Raw genomic sequence first — 25,243 nt, forward strand, 5'->3', positions numbered from 1 at the left:
TCCATCCATCCATCCAATCGATATAATCTCCCAACTGCCTTCCCTTTATCTCTCTTTATTTTCTCTAGTAAACTTCCTAAGATTCCATATGGAAAGTATTTTTATTTGATGAAAATTAGGTATATTTGTCTAGATAAGCAGTCTTCAAACTGGGACATGCATATCCCTTGGGGTATAAGATTTCCCAAGGAACACACAGGCACAGATGGTTTTAAGGGAATCAATTTCTAGTTCCTCAACTTTCATATGTTCTCTTGCCTAAAACAGATTTGCCTGAGAACTCTCCTGTGAGTTTTCCTTTCTTACCTCCGTTTTTGCATGCTCTTGTTCCACTAGATAGAATTTTACTATGGTGCTTTACCCCAGGGTAAAAAAATCTCTTTTTTTACCCTGAGGTAAAGCACCATAGTAAAAAGGGGCCAATTCAAAATACTGATGTGATGCTGGAAGGTGAACGCCTAGGTATCAAATCATTCTGCAGGGCAGGTGGTTTCCAATTCATTGCTTCCTATAAAAGGGAAGGAGGATCTAATCATGCTGTCAATTGATAGATCATTAAAAATAAGTTTCAGTGATAGATTGTTAAAATGGTTATTTAATGATAGACCGTAAAAGTAATCCTTAATAATACATCACTCTGTGAATTTTTTCACATAACTCAGAAAGAGTTCAACGATTTGAATGACATTGTTAAAATAAGACTCTTTCCTTTCCCATCTATTTTCTTATGTGAGTAACATTCCTCAAAGCTTCCATCTATTAAAAAAAACCCAAAAGATCAGAACTGTTGACAAATTCTGTCTCATTCAGCAACAAATAATGTTTATCCATGAATACATGAACAGAAAAGCCCTATTCACTTCATTAAAGCTGTATCTCCTATTTCCAATAAATATGTGTTTTATGTTCAATAATATTTATTAAAATTTTAAATTGTAATAAGTGTGTATTAATAATATTTGTAATAACTCAATGCAGATTAACTTTTTGAGCTGAGCCTTATGGTCACAGGAAATTTCAATGTTTACATTTACATACATATTTTTATTGCTGAAAACAGTATAGTAGGGTAATCAATTTTCTAAAGTTAAAATAAAATTGTGCAAGGAAAGTACAATGAAAATATAAATTCAAGATGAGAAAGGAATACGTAAAATTTTCAAATGTTAAAAGCTTTTTCATGCACTTTTTAAAACAGAAAATGCTGACTCTCAAGTGACTTTGATATTTAGATTCTACTGGATGTATTTAAAATTTTATACACTATGCCAAAAACAATAACCACTGTAACTACTTAAACTTGTGATGATGTCACATTTAAACTTTCAGATGTCAACTTAAAAATGTGTGAGAAGGTACGTGGTTTTAAACAATTATTTTAGGGATACAGGAGCAAACAGTCTGAGGACCAATGATCTAGAGTAGGGAAGAAAACTATGGCCTGCAGGCTGAATCTGGCTTGTGCCTGGTTTTGTATATAAAATTTTACTGGAGCACAGCAATGCTCAGTTGTTTATATATTGTCTGTGGCTGCTTTTGTGCTATGACAGCAGACTTAAGTAGTTGTATCTGAGACCTTATGGCCCACAAAGCCTAAAATATTGACTATCTGGCCCTTTACCAAAAAAGTTCACCATGCCTTGTCTAAAGGGTCACAATTTCTGAATTAATTTAGACTTTATGCTATATGATATTCATTGTCAAGGTTTAAGACAATGATTCTATACTTCAGAAATCAGGCTTTAAGTAGCACAGCAAATGGGTTTTATTATTTTCCTGACTCTTAAAACTTTACGCAAGTGAGGATTTAAGTTTTTAAAAAATATACGGCAAATCATATCTACTCAAAGCAAAATAAGATTTAGGAAGCAGGGTAGTAATTAGCCTTCATATAGATAGCTACTTCTTAGATTTCTGCTTATATTTGGGGAAATGATGACTTAGTTTTGAGCTTAAGGTTACTTTAGTTCATCTTGATAATTAATCTGCAAATGGTGGTCATTTAGCTCTCCACTGAAACAATAGTGTTAAAGACAAAAAAAGGTGACATACACAAAGGGAACACCTTGAATTTTAAAATAATCAATGAGCTTATTCATATGCTTTATCTAAAAACTTTAAAATACTAACAAATTTACTTGTGCCAGGGCAATTTGACAAAATTGCAGGCCAAACATCCATGCTAGTAGCATACCCCTGCAGCTAGGTAATTAAGTTTTTTATTCTAAAAGTTATTGACTAAAATCTTCAATATCAAGGCTTAACACTCTTAGTGGGGCCACAATTGAAATCCCCACTATAGGCTGAAAAATGCTAAAGTGGAGCTTTCAACTAACCTATTCAAAAAGCACAACAGCAATTATATATTCTAAGTCATCTGCTGCAGACAGTCATTTCATCCCAATGGCTCTTTCTGGGCTCCTCCTTTTTTCTTTTTTTTTTTCACCCTGAACAAGTTTAACCTCCAATGGCAATTTATTGGGCTGTAGGACCCTAGGAAAATGAATACAAATACCTTAACACTGCCATTGGCTGGGCCATATATTTCAACTTTGAAACTGCTCTGCAATTGCACATTAATCCCCTCAGATTGAACGGAGCGTCCAGGAAGAAAGGACTGATCTCCTTTAATGATGAAACCCTGGCACTACAGTTTTATTTTTCTCAACACAGTGTTGCTAAGAACCCCACTGTTATTATGAAAATTTCCCGAGCAAAGACGCTCCATCACATTACTGGTACACCAATTCATCATAACGAGCCTCGCTCCTGCTCATCAACAAGTCTGAGTGATGAAAAGATCCAATATTATCCTGACAGAACTTCATGCGCATTCTCAATCACACATTATTACAGCATCCATATTAATTTTCAGTGACACGCGTCCTAGGCCTGTTCAAATTAGGCAAACCAACGAGGGGGAGTTGATGAAATACCAGCATAGCCACAGCTCATTGCATTCCAATTTGCATGCAAATGGTTTATCAGGAAAATTCCATTCCCAGCAACCAGCAAGTGAAAAACAACTGTAATCTACACTTCAGGGCCACCATACAGAGCTTAATGAATCGCAAAGAGAGAAGGAAGTGACAGACCTATGAGAGGATCGATTTCCACTGGCAGCTGGCATGGCTGGTCTTGTACAGCACCTTGATGAGCTGGAATTCACAAACGATAAAAAAAAAAAGCATTATTTTTCATATACTAAACTACATTAAAATGTGTAAGTCGAATCTCACGTAGAATTGTTTCTAACCTCCAAATTTTTCATACAGTTTTGTAAAATTTAAAGAAAAAAAATTCCAGGTGCTTCTATGGCTAGCTTATTAAACATTTATTTTAGATTAGTGCTGTTCTGAACATGTGCCATCAGCAGTGGCTCCAGTCCTAGGCCATAAGCTATAGCAGATGCTTCACTGGCAACCTCTGATTCTGCAACAAAACAAAATTAAGTGGTAAGGCGCACTGAAAACAAAATGTGACAACCATCTGCTGACTGTAGCAAATACTATTTTTTTGTTACTTCTTAAAAAGGCAGTTTTGAATGCTGCAGCACAAAGGAGCCACAAAAACGTCAATTTATGATGGAGAAAGGGAAAGCTCTAAGCCAAGGAGCATTTAATGTTTCATCCATCACGTAAAATCAATCAATTGAAAGTTTGAATAAAAATAAAGAAAGCTATCTGCAGATAAATGTTTTAGTTAAATGCATTTGGCTGAAATGTTTCCCTAAAGATCTGATTGCAGTTTTAAAAAAACTTTTATTAATATTTAATATTTCCATAGTTTCAATTTAAAAATACTCTGAGAAGCAAATGAGTAACAAAAATCAATCCATACTAAGAACAGTTTGTTTAATTCTCAAAATAGTTCTAAAGGTTCAGATGTACTTATATTTTGTGACTGAAAAGAGATTCTGTAGGCTGTTTCCCTGTGAAAGGCAGAAGGACCTGAGGTGGAGAGGAAGTGCTGTGAGAAGCAGGAGTGACCATTGGCCAGCTGTGCAACCTTAGGCAAATCAGAAGCCCCAGAATGAAGGGCTTAGAATAGATGATCTTTTTCAGCTTTGTAAATCTGAGAGTTAAATTCTCGGTCCTTTTCCAAATGATTTTCCTCCAATAACTCAGCCATTCAATCTGGTCCACATCTGCCTTTTATAGACTCATAAGCATTTAAACTACTGCTTGGTTGGTATTAGAGCTCTGCTTAATATCATCAGATACTAAGATTAAGATGATATTACTATCATCAGATTTTAAGAAGTCTTTCTGACTGTCCTTGAGGGGCTGAAAATAAAAATGGGATACATTCCAATGTGTTCATTAGATTAATTCTAAATTTCTGATGTTAGCACTTCCCCTGTTAGTAAATGCCAACTTTTCAAGGATTTTTCAATGATCTTTTGGAAGATCATTAATACTGATAAAATAACCTGAGTAAGTACAATATTAGCACTGAAAATTAGAGTTGAGTATATATAAGACATTAAAGTAGATGAAAAAAGGAAGGCATATGACTCCCTCTTTTACTGAAGGTATTGTCTTTGCCGATTACTAGCTCTGCCAGTAAGGAAATCACAGGGCACATATAGGGAATCATCGGGGAAAATGCACCACAGCCCCTGATTTACCCAACAGGGCCATTTACTTCCAGCAATACCAGTGCCAATCAACACCAATACCTTGAGAAGTTTTCGCTACGACTTTGAGAATCTGGGATCATAGAAACATTAAAACCAGACTGTCAGTGAAAGAGATTTAGGAGGTTAACTATCTTTGGTCATGCCTCAAATCCCAGTTCTGCCACTAACTGCCTGTGTGACCTTGGGAAAATTATGTTGTCTCGGTGTTTCAGATTCCTGCTCTGTAAAACAGGTTAGATGGGTTAGGTTGAACCACATGAAATCACCAATACCTGGCTTTCTGACCTACAGAAATGGCAATTTCAGCCTAAATATAGAACCTACATCCTAAGGTTGTTGAGGGGATTCAGTGAGTTAATATGTGCGAAGTGATTAAAACAGTATTCAGAACCTACAAAATGCTCTCTAGACACTAGGTGCCTTTATTTTATTGTTTCAGAGGCTCTGCAAGGTCCTTTGAGTGAGATGGAAGGATAAAGATGATTCTTCCCCTAAATCAGGACTCAGACACTGCATTGACAGGAGCTAGCTGTCTAATGAACAAGCTATGGAAATCACAGAACCTCAGAAAAGAACCAGAATCTAAACTAAAAAAAACTGCAACATGAATTTGATATTCATTGAAAAAAAAGCTGTTAGGAAGTTTTGACATTTGTTTTAAATCAAGGCATACGGACAGGTGAAGGCAGCACAACATAGGATGAAAGATCAGATTTATGTAAATAAACATACCTGAAATGAGGCACAGATTTAACAAAATGGATGCTTAATATTTTTAGGTGTAGGTGTATTGAGAATTGGAGATCACACTGTAGAAAGAGAATCACCTGTGTATTTCCATATGTTATCATTCTTTGTAATTTATCTGGTGAAGAGTTGCTGTGTCGTACTATAAAGCCAGAGGATGGGGACAAAAACCACCAGTGACACAAGGTACAGACCCAGAGAAAGCCCACTAGGGAGAATTCTAGGCAAAGAATTGGCAAAACGTATGCAGTCTCCCAAGCTCTTACCTTACAGAAAAGTGAGCTTGGGCTCAGAGCAGGTGGATGTACCATATGTGGTACTCCAGCAGAGGGATGCGGCCCCCAAATCACTTTACAGATCTATAGAAAAGTGTGGAGTAGGGAAGAGAACAGCTGACAATCAAGTACTGATACTAAGGGGAGCCCAGGGAAATGGGCTTGCTCCAAAGGGGTGTGTCAGGAGCTCAGTCATCGGTGCTGAGGGAGAGAGCCTAACGACTAAGTATCAGCTGGAGACCTAGCAGCCCTCTGGTTGAGCCAGTTCAGTTCCTGCTGAGCTAGCTCATTGCTAGCCTAAGACTAAAGATAGAGGTGGAGAGTGCTCAGGGCTTTCTAGCAGTTGAAAAGTTTTGTCCCTCCTCACATGTACTGTCACTCTGTTTAGACTGAAGAGGTTCTCAGAGCCACCACATCTAACGACCCAGGATAAGCATGGTTTGCAGGGGCCCTTAGGCCACACACATTGGTGCTTTTGCCAAGCTCTAAGGGTAACTGCACACAGCAGAGGTAGATCCTCTGGTGTGCATTGCAGAACACACCGTCAGCATGTTCTTCTTCTAACGAGTCGTATTTAGAGAAAGAAACAAACAAAAAAGAAATCACAGTTGTTAATCAAATTATAATCTTTGGTCCCAAAATATAAGTATGTCATTTGCATACACATTTACCTCTGTAAGATATGTTCGTTTGAAGAAAAGGGACTAAAAGGGCCTAATAATAGAGATACTATACCTGCCTTGATTTCTACCTTCTCTACTGTTATGAAATCTATTCTCTAATCAAATATCGCCATTCATTTCATTTCTAATGGCCAGGAAAACGGCTATATTTAAGAAATTCTGATACCAACCGCAGATTCGTCATGATGCATACCTTATTACATTGCTGAACATAGTTAGTGCACCTACTTTTTGTCTGAACGTCAATTCAATCCTGTTCCATTCTAAAATCTCTTGCATTTAATTTGGCATGAGGCCCTTGTTCAAGAATTTATATTTGTGCAACCATTTCAGGCATTATAATGGGTAGTGCTTTATGCACATTTTACAGATTTAATAACAAGTTAACAGACTATTAAAATCTATCTTTTAAAATTTCCTACCTAAAACAACGGCTTGGGAAGAAAAGCCTATAATCTCCAGGACTTTAAAAGATTTTCCTTCTGTAAAAGAAGAATTTCTAACTAGTGGCCAAAAGGAACAGTGCTAAATCCAGATCCCAACATTCCTGTTCTAATGAGAGACAATAAATCACAGAGGGGTGATCATAAAATTTGAGTCAGAAAACTTGGGTTTCAAACCTGGCTCTGCCACTGACTTGCCATATGTGATACTGAACAAGGCAAGCTCCCTGGGGCTCAGTATCTTTACTGGTAAAATGTGGGCCTAGACTGGACGAACTCTCATGTCTCTTCAAATTTTGACTGTTTGTGATTCTGATGGTTATTTCAGTATCCTGCCATTAGTTACCCTAATTATTCAGCACTTAATGAAAGAACAGAATGTACTTATGGGTTTATAATATTTTAGCTGGGTAATTTAAGTGTTCTTTTTTCTATCATCCACAACAAATACTTCCATGCCATGTACAAAAAGGCACGTAGCAGACAATCAGACGTGTTTATTGAGCAAATGAATAAGTGGAAAAAAGAGGAACATCTGATAAATAAATACATACTATTTATGGACACAATATAGAATATCATTATATGAGAAATAATATTTATCTCCAAGGAATAAAGAAGAACCACCAGATGCCAAAGAAGAGTTTATGTTTTTTTTGTTTTGTTTTGTTTTTAAGAGTTTATGTTTTAACTTTTGTATTATATGCCTCAGAGGGAACTTCTTTAAACCTTTCAAAGTATGTTTAATTTTGATTCAGACTAATGCTTGAAAACTAATAAGCTTAAATGTTGAGATATAATATATTTAGGTGGATATTAAACTATCTTTATACAGTGTTCAGCAGTTATACTATGCCTTATAAGGATATTTCTTTACTTACCCGGAAGGTTGTGCCACTTGTTCACGGCAAATAGCCTGTTAGCAGTGACTGTGATCACAGCGGGAGTTGCCAACCCAGGCTGGGTGTTGGCTGCCACGTGAGTGACAGGGGAGTTGGAGGGGAACTTTAGAACCATGATAACATCCTGCTGAGCTTGGTCTGTGAACATCAGTGGACTCTGCAGGAGGAGATACTGTTGAGTGGGCAAGACAAGATCCAAATATACAAGAAGGAAAAGACAAGGAAAGACAAGAAAGAAAGGGTGCAGGAAAAGAACAGGGAAGACCATGTTAACACAAGTTGCAAGTGAGAGCACAGTGAAGCAGAAAGGCTTATAGAAACAGCAATTAGTATTTGTTTGGTTTTCATGTATGTCGTTAGTTGAATTTCTAGGTGATTGAAGTAAACTACATTAACAGAAACACTTTAAAAATCCATAAATTTTATTAACTCCCTTCCCCACCCAATTCCCATGAAGAACTAAAAGAATGATTTGATTTCAATTCTAAATAGGCAAAGTATTGGGGATTGTGTTAAACCATTCCAATTGCTATTATGTGTCAAGTATTGATACAAAAGAGAGAAAAAAAAAAAGAAATGAGAATAGGCAATAAGGCACAAAAGCAAGCCATGGTAATTTCCAAAGATCATCAAAAGTTGTGCTGAGTTAGCATGAAGATTTTGACAACTAAATAATGAGATAATTAATTAACAAATATATTTAAAAATAATAGCTGTACAGCATGCATGTATTATTACAGTAGAGAAATAATTTATGAATGTAATACACAAACTTAATTATAAAGGTGTTTCAAAGCAATGCATAATTAAATGTACTTGTAAAAACAATATATTTATATAGTGTACCAAGTCATAAACACTGCCCTATTATAATGCAAATGCCACTGCTTTCTGCTGCAGCTAAGGATAAAGAGAAATAGCTAGATGCGCCCCTCCCTCTTGGTAAAGAAACTAAAGCTCAAGACTTTTGATTTCTCCTTTGAAAAGCAAAAAGTAACTGAAAATGTTAAACAAAACATTGTCTGTTCTAATAACTAGCAACAAAATAAATCTGGAAGACTACTAAGATTTAGAACATTCCTACAAACCATATGTCATAATCCGAGCCATACATAACACCACTCTGATTTACTGGCTTTATTTATACTTTGTGGTAGTATGCTATCATACAGTAATTGCACTGTGCATTTTCAGCAAATCTCCTCTACCATGTCTATTTTCTAATAGCTGATTAGTATCATTCAGAATTGAAACACTTTGATGAAGTGCGCCTGGCTGCTTTCCTCTTGCCATATTTCAAAACACCAGGTATATGTAAATGTGTAGGCACATATATATAACATGTATTTATTCAGAACTGCTAATAAAAAATTAAATACATTTGCATTTTTATTATCAGTGCTTTTTAAAAAAAGTTATTAAGAGTACTTAGAAAAACATATTGCACTAAGAATTCCTATTTGCACTCTTTGCATAAAGGTGTAAATAAAGGCAACTAATAAGCTACCCAGACACCCTTCTAAGCAAGTGGCTAAAAGCCAATCAATATTATGAGTTAATCCTCCCTGGATGCTCATTCAATTAAAGGTGTCAGTAATGCCTCATCTGATGTGGCCTCAATTAAATCCAACTATCTGATGGTGTGAAAACACAGGGGGATACAGCAACAGCAGCAAAACCAGACAAATAGGCAGCCTTCGTGTGCCTGCTAATTACTACACCTGGTGTATATTATGGCGCATGCACTTAACGCAGCACGAGGTGGCTTTAATTTCTGCTACATTCGTGTGTGTGTGTGTGTGTGTGTGTGTGTGTGTGTGTGTGTGTGTGTGTGTGTGTGTGCTGCAGTGATGGTTGATGGGGGAACTCATCTGAATGGTAGTAAAAAACAATTAATAACATTTGGGTCTTTGATTTTTAAAACCTCTGATATCAATAAGTAACCTTTGCTATACAAAGAATCTCTTACACAGTTTTAAGGAATTCTGTGAAATTGGGTAAAAATGAGAAACAATCAGCCAACCACAAAATATCCTATAAGCTAGCTTTGACGAAGTTCTGGGAAAAGGAAACGAATGTCATTTCAAAACACCAAGCCTTACTTTTCAACTGCGTAGGTTCTTTAAAAAAATAATATTTACTGAAGTCAATTTATAAACTCCGAGAAAGTCAGACTAAAACATACATCATGAAGTCTCACTGAAAGGAAGTTGATACATATTTCTGAGCTTAACAGCTCATGTTGTAAATACAATTAGGCTCAAATTGAATAATTCCAATGTTTATGCCCTTAAAAAAACACAGGAAAATCTCTAACGTATAGGAAGAATGTCTTGTTTACATAGTGCCTCTAGTGGCCATCTCTTAGCCACATGGCAAGGACAAGCCCTTTTCCATAGAAAGCTGCAGACACCATATCCAGAACCGTCCCCTGCATCCTTCCAACAAGCTGTCTCTCCGGCTGTTCCTGTGCATTTCAGCCTGACTAGGGCTCCCCGTGCAGGCAAGTAGCAGGAAACTCTTGGGAGCAACATCACATCCTTGGCTAGTGAGTATGGAATAAGGAACACTAGAAATAAGAAAAAGCCCAGCCCAGCATAGTGGGCTAGTCTAGAGTCACAGTAACAACTGTGGATGAGCGGGACAACTGGTCAAATAGGGGGAAGAGAAAAAACCCCTCATCCAATCCTGGGTGCCTCTGCGAGTCCAGTATGAGGTAGTAGTAGGAAATTACTAGCCAGATTTCATTCAGTTTTCCCAGATTAAGTATGCACTCGCTGACAACTCTGGTTTCTTTCTAACACACCTTTCTTTCCCACCCACATATGTATAAGAGGAAAAGCACAATTTGCACAGGTCTGAAAAGGGGTTCAGGTATTCGATTCAGAGGACGAGGATAATGGGAGACATGACCTCCCATCCTCAAATAAGCATGTGCCTTCCCAGCCTTGCCACCCTCGGGACAGTAAAGCTGATCCGCCTCAGTGAACCAGTCATCCTTTTGCCATGGAGAGAGGCTTGGCAGTAGGAACTCCCTCTTGGTCCCAGTGACCAAGGCTGTGCCGTGACCCAGGTAGAAAGTCAATGGAGCAGTGGAGGTGCTTCCATTAGCCAGCACCACAGCAGCCTGCATCTCATTGACAAGTTATTACTAAAACTAATTCCAAACCTCACACATAAATCATTCTTACTATTTTCATGGCATTATCTTCCATTGTTCTTGCCAAATGTTCATTTTTCGTGTAGTCTTTTCACTAAAGCTACCCTTTATGTTCTTTTAAATATGATTTCACCTGCTTAAAAACACTGAGGGGAAAAGGTTATGCAAACAATTTTTTAAATGCTTGTAGTTTATAATAATGGTCAATTCATATAGAGAAAGAAGGGGGAAAAAGACTTGGAAGAAGAAAGAAGATGACAAAGAGGGCAAAAGGGGAAAAGACAGAGAAGAAGGAATTATGGAAAGAGAAAGGAAGGAAGAGAAAGAGGGTCAGAGGCAGAGAGGACCACATCTGTATCCCTGGCCCTCTTGGCATCTAACAAAAAATTCTACCATTCTAAGCCACAACATGGAATCAGAATCCATTTTCAATTATTCAGGGACTTCCCTGGTGGCGCAGTGGTTAAGAATCTGCCTGTCAATGCAGGCGACATGGGTTCGAGCCCTGGTCCGGGAAGATCCCACATGCCGCGAAGCAAGTAAGCCCATGAGCCACAACTACTGAGCCCATGTGCCACAACTACTGAAGTCCACGTGCCTAGAGCTGATGCTCCGCAACAGAGAAGCCACCACAATGAGAAGCCCACGCGCCGCAACGAAGAGTAGCCTCCGCTCGCCACAACTAGAGAAAGCCTGCGTGCAGCAACAAAGAGCCGACACAGCCAAAAATAAATAAATGAATAAATTAAAAAAAAATTATTCATTACATTTATGGAAACAGACATTATATCCCCTACTCTTAATTTAAAACAGTAATGAGCAACCTGTTTTATTGAGGGACAATTCAAGAAAAAATATAATGCCTATCGCCTGTAGTTTTGAAATATGATTTTTGTTATGCCATTCAGTATTTGTTCCTATGCTGAATTTTCTTTATCATTAAAGTATTACCCCCTGAAATTTCGGGAACCATAAAAGAGGAACAGCCACATATTTTACAGCTCTAGTCTATTTCCCTACTCCTGATTCTGGGCTGGCCTCTGACTGACTTGCTTTTGACCAATAGAATGCAGCATAAACAGTGTTATGCACGTTCAAAAGCAAGCTTCAAGAAGTCATGCCAAAGCGTTCTCCTGGAACACGGCTCCCACCATGGGAGTGGCCTGGGCGGACTTCCTTGATGATGAAAGAACACGTGGAAAGAGCGGTCTGGCGTCTCAGCACCTGCCCCAGCAGTCTGTGAGGGAGCCAAGGTGAAAGACAAGAAATGCCCATCTGCCCCTCAGAATCACAGGAAATATAAATCACTGTTTTATGCACTAAGCTTTGATGTATAGTATATCATCATCGTCTTCATCATTTTTTCCTCCAAAGTCCCTGACTCTCAATAACATTTCCTACATATTAGGATTACTTCCCAAACTGAAATTCCCAAACTGAAAAACATATTGGGATGTAAAGAATAAACACAATAGGAAAATGAATCTAGACACTCATAGGATCAAACCAGAAAAGTTATCCATGTCTGGAGATTCTGTCCTAGAGTGAGGGTACGAGACAATTATGGACCTTTTAATTCTGCAACACAGAGCACAACCTGATGAAATACTAGAGTACTGGAGCAACGTCTGCTTCCCGAAGACTGCAGGAGAACAGGCAGTATTTGCTGGCTGTTAGCAAGTTCACAAACAGTGCGTAAGAAGAACAGGCCCAGATGTGGTGGAGAATCTCAAGCACAATGAAAAACGGTTATGAATGTCAAGCAGGGTCTCAAATAGAGGCAAGAAATGAGGAGAGTGCAGGCAGCACTTACCGCTTGCATGGCAGAACCTCTGGGAGGATGGGGCTCTATGAGGAGCTGAGAAGGCGTCTGCCCAAAACTTCGGATTTGAGCTTCAACAGCCTGAAAAAGGCACGGGCAAGTTTGAGGGTTAAGAGGTGCTAATTACAGGCAAAAGAACCACAACTGTCACCTGAAAATGTCATTCCATACTTCTGGCTTGTTTCATGTTGGAAATCAACCTTGTATTTTCACAGTGGGGCTAAGCACCTGGTAGGGTATTTAGGGTGAGGTCATTCTTCACTACCGTGGAAGCTGTTCCTACAAAACCCTGCAAAACTTTCGCATCTTGCTCAGTGATAGGAAACAGAAACCAGCTATTACAATCAGAAATTGTCCTTTTTGGCTTCATCTCTTTCTTGCATTTTTTCCCTTGCTTGCATCATCCCTGATGACTACAGCTAATCTTTTACAGGTATAGAGAAAACCTACTGCTGCTTTGCTTCTAGGCCCCATCTCACCCTGGGAAGTAGAAAAAAGAAACCCAGCACCTGTGAAAATTGCTTGATGCTATTACTTTTGAAGAGCATTATTGTTGACAGTCTCTTTGAACCTAAGTGGCTAAACAACAAAGTAAAAGCCATATGTTGTATCCAAGCATGGGTTAAACCGGGGACTGACCAAACACAAGAAACATGTGTGTGCGCCCTTTTCGAAAGATGTGTGCCCTTTGTCGTGCGCTTCCAACCATGGCTCTTCCTGTCCACCCAGCAGAGATGCTCACTTCCCAACCTCATCAAAGAAAACTGTTAATGCCAGATGCGGTCACTGTCTGTAATGATTTTGTTTGTTTACCTGTTTATGCCTGTCTCCTCCCACTAAAATACAAGATCCATGAGAGCGAGGACCTTACTTATCTTCTTCACTCTTAGATCCCTAAACTGGGTGAATGAATAAATACTATAGTATGTGTGAGGGGATAGAAGGAAGCAAAGATACATAAAGATGACCTCAACACCCCACACAGTCAGTATTCTTAACTTCTGGGCTAAAAGGATGAAGAAAACCTCTTTGTAAGGTAATATATGTTCATCATGCTGTTTTTTTATCCTTAAGAAAATGAGTATTCAATTATTATATGCTCTATAGGACTGTAGGCAATTAATAAATCATAAACAGGGAAATATAATCATTATCCAGTATTAATTTCCTTTTTTTATTTGATAAGGATACCATTAGTAGTCCTTTACAATGACCTTTGAAGAAGCAATGATAGCAATTCATTCATTTATGCATTCAATCATAATCGTCAACTATGTATACAGCAGTATTAGGTGTCAATGTTTCTGCCCTTGAAGAAAGTATTCCTAATACAGAAAGCAGGGCATGTACTTGGATGGTTGAATAACAGTTTGATGCAGTCAGTCCAATAAATTCAAGGAATGCACTATGACTTGCTTAGGCAGAAAAGACTGGAAAGCACCTCTGTGAAAGCTGAGTGTTACGGTGGAAGCAGCACAGGCTTTGAAGTCACACAGACCATGTGCAAATCCTGACTGCACAGCACTTATAAGCTGTGTGACCTAGGGCAAGTCATTCAACCTAAGTTTCAATTTTCTTCCTGTAAAATGTGGATAATAGTACCAACCTCATAGTGTTACATTAATGAATAAATGATATATATGTAAAAAACACAGCAAAGTGCTTATTAGTACAGATTAGTCCCTCAAAATGCAGTCAACAAATACTCATTGAGGGGCTTCCCTGGTGGCGCAGTGGTTAAGAATCCACCTGTCAATGCTGGGAACAGGGGTTTGAAAGATCCTGGCCTAGAAAGATCCCACATGCCGCGGAGCAACTAAGCCCGTGCGCCACAACTACTGAAGCCCACCTGCCACAACTACTGAAGCCCACACACCTGGAGCCTGTGGTCCACAAGAAGAGTAGCCCCCACTCCATGCAACTAGAGAAAGCCCGCACACAGCAACGAAGACTCAAAGCAGCAAGATAAATAAATAAATTTATAAAAAAAAAATACTCATTGAGGGCTGCTAACAACACCAATAACAAATATTTATTTAGTACTTATTATTGCCAGGAACTTTTCTAAGTGATTTTACTATCATATATCATTTAGTCTTTAAATTGTATGATGTGAGTACTTTACTGTATCCATTTTATAGATAAGGAACACCAAGAACTTAAGTATCTTGTCCAAAGTCACATGGTAATTAAATGGCAGACTCAAAATTTGCACCCCAGCAGCTTGATTCTAGAGCTCATACGCTCAACCATTAAGCTACTCTTTCTCCTTATCTGTTGCCAGGGACTAGGCCAGGGCCTAGGGATAAGACGGAGCACACAAAAAACATGAGCTTACAATCTAATGACTGAATTAATAAAGTACCTCTAATATCAACATCATCATCATCATTACAGTGAACAAAGTATGTGCACACACAATTAGAGCAGCACGGCTAGGCAAGGGTTGGTTTTATATAGTAGGAGATAAGGCTGGTCTCAGACTTCAGAAACCAGAAAAGGAGCCAACAGGAAGTAAGGAGTAGAGATTAGGATCATTTCAGATCAGCAGCACCTAAAACATCTTTTGATAGGGTAAAATCAATTTATGATCAACATCAAGGACAGTCTTGAGGAAAAAAATATCACAAAAGGGCAACTTGAAGCCTAAGGTAGTCACAAAGAAGGACGTGGGAGCACTGCTCTTTTATGATATATGGATTTATGACTTGCTTTATGAATGTGAACCTTACGTCTCTTTTAAAAACAGTTAGCAAGGCCAGTGCCCTTTCCTTCGACTGTTGCTGCCTTCGGTAGTCCCCGCCCAATAGCCCACATGCATTTCCCCCCATTAAAAAGAAGGGGAGCAGGCAACAGATTGCTTCCACACTGGGCCTATGGAGTCAGATGGTTCAGAGTGCTAATCTTGACTTCACCATTTATCTGCTGCATGACTTTGAACAAGTAGCTTAATCTGTTTCCCCATTGATAAAATAAAGATAATAATAATAATGCCTAGCTCATAGAATTGTTTGGAAAATTAAATAATACATATAAAGTGCTTAGCATAATACCAAACACATAAAAGGCACTAAATAAAATGCTGTATTATTGTTGGGTTTGGGGCTCAGCACGATCCCCATTTAACACAGCTAAAATAGAGAAGGAAGAAATGCTTCAGGAGTTTACAATGACCGTGATGATGATGAATACATTATTGAAAAAAACTGAAATCGGGTTCAGGATTTCAAAGTATACTGCAGGGCTAAGTGCCCAGAGACAGGGAGATCTCCTTGGAGGTTCAGAGAGCAGTCTAAAACATAAGGAACTGTATACCTCAGTCCTTACGGAAGCTGTGCTGTTTGCAAGAAAGGGATAAATATGCAAACCATGATCCAAGGCAAAATCACCAGGTCTTAGAGACTGATGACTTTGATCAATGAAGAAAAGAGAAAAGACAACACGAATTCTTTTCTTTTGAACTTGCATATTTTAGAGTAGTAAAGCAATAAATAGAAATACAAGTTTCTCTGAGGGAGAACTAGTGATAGCTGTCGAGCCAGGCTGAGATGTCCAGTGCTCAAAAGAAAGCCCCGGGACCCGCTCTGGGATGAAACATCAGAGGTATTGATTTGGGTGTCATTCATGCAAGAGAAATTCAAGTCAATGGTTTTTGACCTTGCCCTCTCACTGTGTTTAAGTGTGTATCCTGCAGAATTGAGCTCAAACTCTCCTTTATATAATATTGCCCTGATCAAATGTCTTCAATTAACTGCCGGTACTTAAAAGACAAAGGCCTACTCCTTGATATGAGGCACTGAGAAGAATGCTATACAATTTCTATGGTATCCTTGACAAAAAATAAATAACTTCATTCGAATCACATGAACATATCAGAAAGACAAATTAGGGGACATTCAACAAAATATCTGACCACTTTTCACAAATATCAAGACCATTAAAGAGAAGCAAAGACTGAGTCACTGTTACATATAGAAGGAAACCAAGAAAGTATCAACTAAATACAACGTGGAATTCTGCATAAGATCATTAGACAGAAAAAGAATCGTTAAAGAATGTGATGACATTTCACAAGGTCTGTAGTTTAGTTAATTATATTGAACCAATGTTATTTTTATGGTCTTGATCATTTTAACTAAGGTTATGTAAGGTGCTGATCTTAGGGGAGCCTGGGAAGAAATGTACACAGGAAATTTTTCTACTATGTTTGCAACTTGTCTGTGTCTAAAATTATTCAAAATAAAAAATTTAAAAAGAAAAAAAAGATAAAGACCTACCGCTAGGCAATATAAGTCTTTCTACCTCTCTTTTATTCCCTCACCCTATGCCCTGTACTGTCAAGCTGATTTTCTTCCACAAATGTAACCAGCCATTTCTGCCTTACGTTTTCTCTCATGCCGCTGACTCTCCTAGATTAGTCCCCCTCGACTTCAGTTTTCTAAGTCGTACCTCTCTCTAGAAAACCCTGCTTGAATTCTACCTTGTTGGTGTAACGCTTCCCAAATCTTATAGCCTATTCATGCTGCTGATTACATACTTGACTCAGGCTTCCTTGTAATGTTATTTAGATTTTATGAGATTACTGGTCTGTCTCAGCAACTATACTATAGGGTCAGAATATCATACTTCAGTAGTGTGCAGTAGGAAGAACAGTACCTTGTACATAGTATTCACACAACAAAAAAGTTTACTGAGTAACTTTTATACAGCAAGGCTGCCCAGACCCTTGTGCCTCATCTAAGGTTATACTGGGACAAAAAACAAGCACAGTTCTTGATGAGGCAAAATGGGGGTGAGGAGGAGAATGGGGGAGTGATAAGTGAAGGCTGATAGCTGCTGTTACAAAGAAGTCAAAAGAGTCTTTCTTAGAAAAGTTCTGAAGGATGTCACTAAAGGCAGTAATTCTCACTTTCAGCCCCCTACACACCTGAGGGATATGACAACACTCCAGTGTCTCACTGTAGCAGTGATTCTTTTTTTTTTTTTTTTTTTTTTTTGCGGTATGCAGGCCTCTCACTGCTGTGGCCTCTCCCGTTGTGGAGCACAGGCTCCGGACGCGCAGGCTCAGCGGCCATGGCTCACGGGCCCAGCCGCTCTGCGGCATTTGGGATCTTCCCGGACCGGGGCACGAACCCGTGTCCCCTGCATTGGCAGGTGGACTCTCAACCACTGCGCCACCAGGGAAGCCCTGTAGCAGTGATTCTTAACGGCTAAGTGAGAAATCCTGGGGGAATATGTGTGATTTGAAAAAGCCCCTCAAGTAATTTTATTACTCTCTTCACTTTTCCCTTCAGTCCTTTGTATACAGCAATAGAAAATTCAGAGGCATAAGGGAGGTTTGAAATCACAGAAAACATACAGGTATAACATTCAGGAAGGTGATTAGGTAAAAGCGTAGCTTAATGAACTCTACCAAATGCCTAAACTGTTTTTAATGAACTCTCCTTCACCAAGAGAGTTTTGGTCCCAGGTGATATATTTTTAGAATTTGTTTATTATGTTAAATTTTTATTATGGAATAGGATAATGGATCCCTATGTACCCATTAGTCAATTTCAATAATTATTTACACATTTGGCCTTAGGTTATTTTAAGGTGGTGTCAGCATAGGCAATGTGCTAGAAAGATTTATTGGAAAATAGGAGAGTGTGCCTGCCTTTAAACAGTTTATTTTTTCAGGTCTATTGCAAAACTACACTGAGAACAAAAATATCAAAAAATGACCCCAAATTATAAACATTAGCCAGCAGCCTTCATCTTTGTTCAGAAGGGTTAAACACACCTGGACTTGAAAGGAGATGTTCAACCCTAAAGCTGCAAATGTGATTATGTGACTTCTCTAGTTAAAATCCTTCCGTCCAAATTCCTTATCACGGCGTGGCCCCGTAGCATGGGGTTAAGTATGCAGACACTGCAATCAGACCGCCTCAGTTCAAATATTAGCTTTATCACATATTAGCTGAGTGACTCCGGCAAGTTATGCCTTAGTTTCCTCGTCTACAAATGGTAATAATGACAGTGGGTCTTTACTGGGTTTTTGTGAAGATTAAATGAGATAATATAAAACACTTGGGACAGTTCTTGACCGGTCAGTGTTTGATGTTATTATTACAGCATATACATAAAAGACAACATGGTGTCTGGCTGAGGTTAAGAAAGCATTTAATAAATGTTACTAACCACTTATAATTAAGATTAATAATAGTAATCTAGCTCCTGCCTATGCTTCCAGTCTCATGCCCTGACACTGTCCCTCTCACACTCTATAATGTGCGATGTAATGTGTCAAACTGCTTCCGTATTTGTTTTCCGATTTTTTCTATTCCCTTTCTCTGTGCCGTTGTCTCCTCCTCATTCTATAAGACTCAGCTCAGCATCTCTGTACTCTGAGAAATCTGTTTCTAGATCTCAGCCAGACTGTTGCTGCCCTGCCCTGTTGCTTTGGAGCAATGCGTACAGACCCTTACTACCTACTTAACTAAAATTCTAATTACTGGTCTAATTTCTATCTTGTCAATTAGACTGTAAGTCTTCCTGAGACCAGAGACTTCTAAGTATTTCTGTGCTTCTGGGGGCCTGACACACAGTAGGTGCTCAATCAATATTTACTTAATGAATGAATAGTTATCCAAGTCAGCATAATTCAGCAGGTATGCAGCTAAGAGATACACTCCTAACACTATTATAGAGCAGCCCAGCACTGAAAAAACATTCTGTTAAACATTTCTACTACTTTGCTGTACAGCAAGAAACTAACACAACATTGTAAAGCAACTATATTCCAATAAAAATTTTAAAAATTTTCTACTAAAAAGCTTACTTCATTCTTATTCATCAATTCCCAATTATTTCTGTAAATAGCCTGTTACTACTTTCTATAATAAACCTGAATTCAGCAGGCAGCATTCCAGATGTTGAAATACATAGTAATAAAAAAAGACTATGCAAATACTCCAAGACATTCCAGTAAAACCACATATTTATGTTTTATAAACAGCATATCAAATATTACCTAGAGAATTTATTAATGGATTTCCAAATGGAAATATTATGAAAAGATTTTCAGCAAGTTGTGCATTCTATTGGTTTCTGTGCCAAACATTGCATACTTGCGTGATTTTATGGCTATATATAGAGAAAGGGACATTACATATAGAGAGAATATAGATACACACACTAGACAAAATGAAAGAATGAAAGAAGAGAGAGAAAAGTAAAGGAAAGTAGACTGGCTTAGTGACAATGTAGGGCCTTTAACAGTGACTATTTTAGTCTCTCTGAAGTGGTCTTTTTAATCTAACAGAGGAAACAAGTTAACTCAGTACAACACTTAGTAACCAATAAAGCTGTAAAACTTTATTTTAAGATGGGTTTGGGGGAGGAATAACTTAAAACACATGGATGCAATTAAGGTAAACACATATGTACTCTGCTTTTTTTTAAGCACACAACTCTGAAATTGCATTTTATCCCCTATATATTTACATCTAAAAGCACTATAAAATTGGGATAGGGAAACTGAAAAATCATTTATTAAGAAATAACATGCCATTTATTAGTATATTAAAAATTTCTGACATTACCAAAATTAAGTACTAGAAGGCTATCTTAAGATTCTAGAGTTACCCCTTACTGAAAGATATTTACAAATCAAAATAAGACTTCATATTTTGGATTTCAGAATTAATTCACTTTTCAATGTTTAAAAAGAGTCACAATAAGGGCATTTAGTGATTTCTCCTGTGTTACGTATCATACTATCACTTGTGCCTATTTTTCCCCCTTGCCCTTCACACATGTGAATTAAGTTGGAGAAAAACTTGCTGGATATTTGACCAGTTTCCACTGTTTACTGACCAACTTTCTAGTTAACCAGCCTCAGTGCCCTCTGAAGCCACTGTTAAAATCCAGATTTGGTATTAGCAAATTAAAAAAGCATACTAATTATTATATATGTTAGTATTCAATTCCTAAAGGCCAAAAATCCTGATAATATTAACTACTAAGGCCAAAAGAAAACCCATAACAACTAGATGCACTTGATTAAAAATGGATGAAGAATCTAAAAGAGAAAATTATCTTTATAATATAAATGGTCTTGTTTGCATAATACCTCTAGCTGCTTTAAAAAAAGAAAAAGGCAAAGCATCATTTAGAAACATTGGGAAACCAGGCTCGCTCTTAACATAAGAAATTAAATAGAGTTACTTTTTAGTAGTCAGAACAAAAAATGAACAAAATTTTTAAAAAATAGCATAATGAACCTAAAAGAAATCTTTTAAGATTGAAATATAAATATTCATAGTGCCCTGGAAATAAAAAATATATAGGAATCAAGCTTTGTAAAGCATAATGTAAAAGATAAGTAGCCTATCAAGAAACAAGTGTCATGGATATACTACCAGCATATGGAATTTTAAAAAGTCAATCAGATTTTACATTCAAAATAAACACCAGATGATATTTAACCAACAAATTATGCAAAATAATCCACACAAAAGATGTATATAGTGAAGATATAAGTTTATTGAACAGAAGTAATTCTATGTAAATTTGGACTTGAAAGACTTAAACTTTTTTTTTAATTTTGAGAAATTAGATATAGAGAAAAACAAAAATTTAGTTAAAAGTCAAATTTTTATGTTTTCTGATAAAGATTGGGCTACTGATTCCACTTCTACAAATTTTCATAAAAGTGGAGTCAGATGAATGAGAAAAGATTAAGATACAAAGATGGTTATTATAGCACTTTATAATAGTAAAAATTAGGAGAAAAAACTAATGAAATTATACTCATGGAATACTATGCAGTCATTAAAATGAGTGAGTTGAACTGAATATATGTGACATGGAAACTGGTCTATAGATATTGATTAAAAACAATTCCAAATCATCAAAGAATATAGTTTATTATCTCATTTAAATAAAAAAATTAAAAATTAAATTAAATTAAACTATATAAACACACACTAACATGTGTTATGTGAGTACATGTACACACATACATAAATACACACATGTAAAATCTGGAAAGGTACATAAACTTATCAGCTATTATCTCCGGTGGGGGGTAGATGAAAAGATTGGCAGAATAAAAATTAATACCTTCTTCACTTTTATACTATTTGATATCTTAGACAAAGCATGTATTACTTTTAAAATAGAGTAATAAAATATTTCCATTTTGAAAAAAATCTAAAACTAAAAAACATAAAAATCTAAAGAAAAATCTAACAATATGAAATATAGCTTTATGAAATTTAATTTTTCCATTAACATAGTAACCAGAAGTACTTCTTAACCACCTAGGGACAATTCTAACTGATAAACTGGTCAAACACTATGAAATCAACAGACCTTGCTACAAAGTTAATTTTGTTATTTTGAGCTTATTTCCTAAATTATTTCTATCTGATTTCAAGGAGCCATTAGTTTTAGCAATATTTTACCATCATTTATCGCTAACTAAATATTTAGAAAGGTATATACACTTTGCAAGTAAACAATGTTTTACTTACATTAGGTATTTGGAAGCATATACATATCATCATGGCATACAGTACATAAAGAGCAAAGAGAAAGAGCAGCTAGCTAAATAAAGTAAATCTCTAAAAAAAAAAAAAGAAAGCAGTGATAAGAAACCAGGGTAGAGGGGAAATTAGGAAAAGGACTATTTTTACTTATATTTTTACTCAATAATATTATGGAAGTTACCACGGTGAAATATAATGTAATTATAAATTGTGAAAATATGCATAGATTTCCTATTAGTGCTTTTAACCGAGTCCATATATTCCAGGCACATTACCCTGAGGCCCAGCCCAGCCCAGCTCAGCCTCACTACAATCTCCACTTCTTGTAGCTGTCCATCCACTGCAGCATAATCCCAGCTGCCAATCTGAAAGAAACCAGCTAGTCAGAGCAGACACAACCAACAGAAACAAACGTCACTCAATAATGTTCAGCGGCACTGTGTTCATGGATAATTTCAAACAGTATCTCTGTCTAGAACACTGATGTGCTCATTCAAAACACCTCCATCTCTAGCTACTGGAAGCGAGTAGATAAAGCAGCCTGCCTAGAAAAATAAGTGGAATGTTGCTTCAGAAAGGCTGCCAATACTAAGAGGAAAACATAGTGAAAACATAGTAAAAAGTTCTTAAAGAAAAAAAAAAAACTCAGGATAGTTGCATTCAGGAGGTTAAATTATTTCTCAAAACCAGACAAATATGTTTAAACTATGTTACAGAAAGAAACAGTCATTTGGTAAGAATCATTTCATCTATTTTTTCAATAATATTTGTATCTACCATGTACAAACACTGGAATGAGGTGCAGTTAGGAATTCTTGACCTCAAGGAACTTAAGCCTGAAAGACAATACACACACGCGCGCGCACGCACACACACACACACCCCAGTTACACAGTACTGGCAGGGACAGAGAGAGGGAAGGCGATACATTTACTGTTATGACATAGTTAAATAATATTTAACATTTTAAAAATTTGCACTTAAGCATTTCCTAAATACTGTATTAATAGAATTTCAGTTCCTTCTTTGCACCAATAATGGAAACTAAAAATAGTGATTCTAAGTAAACTTCCTCGTCTTTGTTAGAAATAAAACAACATTGCTATTCTGAAATTAGAAATTTGACTATGCTATTCTAACAGTTAGCAATCTTATACTTGCAAATAATCCTACATAGATTTTTCAAATCTAAGTAATTTTTTAACCTTAATAGAAACTTGAATTTAGTTAAAAATTTTGAGAACAAAATTTGGTCACTTGATTTGAGAGTACTTTTCATACTTTCAATTTAAAATGAAGATGGTGCCTGAAGGGATCAGGGGTTTATGACAGAAGTCATCAGCATATGGAATTGCTCAGGATTCCTTGGGTAGCTGATAGAGAAAAAAAATCATAAAAATAGTAATACTTCGCTTTATGTCCTTGGATGTATAATTCAGCTACACCTATTTAACTATTAAGTCTGCAATAGGCATAATCACTAGCAAAATACAAAGATTAGCTTTCCTGACAAACTTTAATGTTTAATTGACTAAGGGAAACTTTGTGCTTTTAATATACAAGAAAGTCTGGCATAATTTCAAGGTATTTTTAAATGTAGGTTTTCAATTAAAACTTGACTAATCCTTACTGTTTGTCTTTTCATTGTACAGTTCCTGCCCTGCACTGTGTCAAATATGCCATCTGTGTAACACACTTCTGGCTAGAGATGCTTCAGGATTATTTTTGTAACACCCTGAATTGTGGCTGTCTGAAGTCTTAACTTACTGTCTTCAATACTTCTACTTTATTCTTTTGCTACAACCATCCTAACCATGTGGTCCTAATGTCCTACTTTTAAACTTCACTGCAGTCACAACAAAAATTCCTGCCCCACCTGCTTAAAACGGGCTTACAGACTATTCCCCGAACTATTTAACAAATGTTAACAATGCTATAAATACCAATTGTGTTTATGCTTTCTGAAAGATTCACTGCAGCCAGGGTTCTGCAGTAGTGTTAGAGCTGAAATAAGCTGTTGACTCCCACCATGAAAGTGATTGAATTCTAAGCCAAAAATGCTTTTCCTTGGATAAGACATCTGATTTGCTACCGCTGTCATGAAACTGGGGTCATGTGAACTTAAACACTGCTGCTGCTTCTTTTGGAAAACAGACCTTCTCAGAGTGATTATGTGTTACTAAAACAGCATTTGGAAGGATAAATTTGGAAGAGGGAAAAATCAACCACTGACACTAAACACAACTTAGGGAGAAATTTTCAGGTTTTACTTTCATATTATGAGACTCATTGTATATAATTGTTTAAATTGAGCAATATCATGGCTCTCCTTTTCCTCTTCACTACCCATCTATGTAAATAGAGCTGAGTTCCATTTTCAGAAGGAAATAAATAACTTTAATTTCTGAACTCACATAAACGTAAAATAACATTGTATTTGCTTGAAAAGTAAAGGAGAAAATGCTGCTTCCAGAGGAAATGTACTGAGTACTTACAATAAGGTGCAAGATGGAAAAGCACAGATGATATTGTTCATATTAATGCTGTCCTATGCAACATCTACCTGCAGTGTATCTTTTGCTCTTTGAACCTCTACCTCTGCTTCCAAGCTCCAGCGCATCCCAGGTTCTGCCACTGCCCTCCCTTCATAATGGCTGCTCAGACCCTGTGCTGTGTCTGTACTTTTCCTTTTGTCAAAACCTCCTATCAAGTTCTATGCACAGAGAGCTGAATGACTGGAAAAAATTGTTCAAAACAAATCTGTAACCAAATAAATGATGTCTAATGGTAAAGTTTCAAGCAAGTGAAAGGCAATGAAGTCTATGGCAGAGGCTTTTTTTCTGTGTATATCAAAGCACATCATATAGAAACTGCTATAGCTCACTTTAGCATGAGACTGGCATTAGCTAACAGAGTCTAAACTTAGGGACGGAGGCTTTCTACTCTTTTACTTTATACTTTCATAGTATTTGAATTTTTAGAGTTAACGCACATTTTTTTGATAAATAAGTTGTTAAATCCCTTTATATACGATTT

General features: G+C 37.0%; 1 protein-coding gene across 5 annotated transcripts in view; it reads right to left on the bottom strand.

Moving 5' to 3' along the window:
* The window catches only part of LRBA (LPS responsive beige-like anchor protein), a 730,232-nt gene that overhangs the window by 36,385 nt on the left and 668,604 nt on the right, over positions 1 to 25,243 (bottom strand). For 4 of the 5 annotated variants that reach the window (XM_060147737.1, XM_060147734.1, XM_060147735.1 and 1 more), the window contains 3 exons: positions 12,666 to 12,755; positions 7,672 to 7,864; positions 3,096 to 3,158 (listed from right to left, as the gene is read on the bottom strand). In XM_060147737.1, coding sequence (XP_060003720.1) covers positions 3,096 to 3,158; positions 7,672 to 7,864; positions 12,666 to 12,755 — 346 coding nt within the window. The remainder of the gene's footprint in view (positions 1 to 3,095; positions 3,159 to 7,671; positions 7,865 to 12,665; positions 12,756 to 25,243) is intronic. The other variant, XM_060147738.1, reaches the window with a different exon arrangement.

This window comes from Lagenorhynchus albirostris, chromosome 4 (genome assembly GCF_949774975.1).
Source record: "Lagenorhynchus albirostris chromosome 4, mLagAlb1.1, whole genome shotgun sequence".
NCBI lineage: Eukaryota > Metazoa > Chordata > Mammalia > Artiodactyla > Delphinidae > Lagenorhynchus > Lagenorhynchus albirostris.